The sequence below is a fragment of the Acinonyx jubatus genome, chromosome B2, assembly GCF_027475565.1.
Source record: "Acinonyx jubatus isolate Ajub_Pintada_27869175 chromosome B2, VMU_Ajub_asm_v1.0, whole genome shotgun sequence".
NCBI lineage: Eukaryota > Metazoa > Chordata > Mammalia > Carnivora > Felidae > Acinonyx > Acinonyx jubatus.
This window is the reverse complement of record NC_069385.1, coordinates 32,111,314-32,114,333: the sequence shown is the minus strand read 5'-3', so window position 1 is coordinate 32,114,333 and position 3,020 is coordinate 32,111,314. Positions and strand designations below refer to the sequence as shown.

Genomic DNA, 3,020 nt, shown 5'->3' with positions numbered 1-3,020 from the left:
ATAGATAACAAATCACACATATCTCACTAACGTTACAAAGAGAAATATCCCTGTATCACGACCAGGTAAATAAAAGATTATTGACAAATTGTAAGGCAAGAGGAAATCTTTGGGATTAGCAAATTGGTAAAAGATGTACTTGAAATTAAACAATTGCACTTAGAAAATTGATTCCAAGTATATTCTAAGGTAAGCAAAACAATGGTAACAATGAATTAAGCTAAGATTTGTTGAACATTTGAATTGAATACATTACTTCAAGTGTTCAGACATTAAAATTAATAGGAGTATGTGACAAGCCATGGAGATATTGTCCGATAACTATAACAAAGGTAGGCAGTTGCAAAGGACCTTTTCTCCGCCTTAGGAAATAAGAAACTGCTCTGCTTGGTGCGACTGGCCAAGGGCAGAACTTCTCCACGTTTACAAGCTGTTTGCAGCAGCACCATGAGCACCAACCCGTCCCCCGCTGCATCCGAGCAGCTCTGCTACCAGAACGTGACCGGATCCTGCGTGAAAGTCCCCTACTCGCCCGGACCCCGGCTCATTCTCTACACACTGTTCAGCTTGGGGGCTGTGCTGGCCGTTTTTGGAAACCTCCTGGTGGTGATTTCAATCCTGCATTTCAAGCAGCTGCACTCGCCAACCAATTTTCTTATCGCCTCTCTGGCCTGCGCTGACTTTCTGGTGGGGGTGACCGTCATGCCCTTCAGCATGGTCAGGTCTGTGGAGGGCTGCTGGTACTTTGGGCCGAGTTTCTGTACCTTCCACACGTGCTGTGATGTGGCATTTTGTTATTGTTCTGTCTTCCACTTGTGCTTCATCTCCATCGACAGGTACATCGCTGTTACTGAGCCTCTGGTCTATCCTACCAAGTTCACGGTGTCCGTGTCAGGGACATGCATTGGCATCTCCTGGATCCTGCCCCTTGTATACAGTGGTGCCGTGTTCTTCACAGGTGTTCATGATGACGGGCTGGAGGAATTAGTAAGTGCCCTCAGCTGTGTAGGTGGTTGTCGGCCACTTATAAATCGATTTTGGATTTTGATAGATTTGCTATCATTTTTCACACCTACTTTTGTAATGATGATGCTGTATAGTAATATTTTTCTTGTGGCTAGAAAACAGGCTATAAAGATTGAAAACATTAGTAGCAAAACAGAAGCATCAGGGACATACAAAACCAGGGTGAGTAAGAGAGAGAGAAAAGCAGCTAAAACCCTGGGTATCACGGTGGTAGCATTTTTGATCTCCTGGTTACCGTACATGATTGATTCATTCATTGATTCTTTTGGGGGCTTTATAACACCTTCTTATGTTTATGAGATATTTTGCTGGGTTGGTTATTACAACTCTGCTGTAAATCCTTTGATCTATGCTTTATTTTACCCTTGGTTTAGGAGAGCAATAAAACTCATTGTAAGTGGTCAAGCATTAAGAGTAGACAGTTCATCAACTATGAATTTGTTTTCTAAAAAACCCTAAATTTCAAATTGAGGAATTTATTGATATATTGGGAATTTAATGACCCAGTAAATTGAGGAGGAAAAATGGTACCTCAATTTCAGGGGCATAACTTTTCTGCTTCGTTTTCGTGGTGAACTAAACATCTTCAAGTATTTGACAGAAATGTGCTTACTAAACAATGGTTCACACAGAGTTTATATTTCCCAGTTTCCCCAAATCTGTGCACTTGCCTGCTTTGTGGGTTCTTACTTATTTTTCATGTCCAGGCCTCCCTTTCAACTTTGTCTTTAAGACGCTTTCAAAGGTTTCCAGTGAAATCTCGCCATCCCTGTCTTCTCTGGACTCCGTGTGCTTGACTTCCATTTTAAGCTGCTTGTTTCTTGGGGGCCCATCTTTCTGTAGCTCCTGGAGATCTCCGAGCCATACACATCGGTCACTCCAGACTCAGAGCCAGACTCATATTTTATATCGTTGGAGATATTTTGTGGAATAATTATGAGCAGACCTTGTAAAATGCATACCAGTGATTGTCCTTTATGTGATTGTTTCTTATCCCATGAGGTATGTTGTTTTTCCTTCCAGCCATTGTGGAGGGCCGTTTTCTGTCATTTCTTTTCTCTTTATTACACTATCCAGAGTGGTACATTGTTGGTGAACTAAATAACAATATATTATAAGTTATGGTAGAAGGATGAACTGTTCAAGAAGGGATAATACGGTATAAAGCTCTTTGGAGAATATTGTTAAACATTTCATGTCATGCCATTCACAAAAGCAAAACAAATTTCTTTCAGATGTTAGAAGAGTCAAAGAAAATATTTTATAATTTTTCACTGGAGGAACCCTGACTGAAACCGCCTGTAGCTTTCTGCACATAATTTAAATTTTAAGACTTCAAGGGCGCCTGGGTGACTCAGTCAGTTGAGCGTCCGACTTTGGCTCAGGTCATGATCTCATGGTTTGTGTGTTGGGGTCCTGGGTCAGACTCTGTACTGACAGCTCAGAGCCTGGAACCTGCTTCCGATCCTGTGTCTCCCCTTTCTCTGCCCCTCCCTTGCTTGTGCTCTGTATGTCTCTCTCTCTCTCTCTCTCTCTCTCTCTCTCTCTCTCAAAAATAAATAAAAAAAATTTAATGTTAAAACTTCAAAAGAAAACAAAGCCAAATTTAGGGGGAGGGAGGCAAACTTGGGGAAATTACCGGCAGCAAACATAGTGAAGGGAAGGTTAATAGATTTAAAAACATAGAGGCCTTTTCCAAAACAGGCATAGCTTAACACCTCCCATACAAATAAATAGGCAATTTTACGGAGGAAAAAAATATGATTAATAAATACATTAAAATGCCAAATGTACACATAATTTTAAAATGTTAAAATGTGGCAGTGGTTCATATATCAAGTGGGCAAATATTAGAAGAATAAGAAATACCTGATAACAATTAGGGTATGGAAAATTGAGCACTCTCGAGAAAGTAGAACTTGCTCACATACATCTCAAAAGAATACAACTTAGTATCAGTTTTTGGAGGGGAATTAAAATTTTTTTATAAATTT

General features: G+C 40.3%; 1 protein-coding gene across 1 annotated transcript; it reads left to right on the top strand.

The window, feature by feature from the left end:
• The first annotated feature begins 354 nt into the window (after positions 1 to 354).
• LOC106976850 (trace amine-associated receptor 6-like) lies at positions 355 to 2,350 on the top strand. The gene has a single exon (XM_015074310.3). It carries the CDS (start codon positions 448 to 450, stop codon positions 1,483 to 1,485), a length of 1,038 nt encoding a protein of 345 aa, XP_014929796.3. The 5' UTR covers positions 355 to 447; the 3' UTR covers positions 1,486 to 2,350.
• The last annotated feature ends 670 nt before the right edge of the window (positions 2,351 to 3,020 follow it).

Excerpts from the sequence above, each read along its gene's own strand:
- LOC106976850 (XM_015074310.3), top strand. The coding sequence starts at position 448 with ATGAGCACCAACCCGTCCCCCGCTGCATCCGAGCAGCTCTGCTACCAG.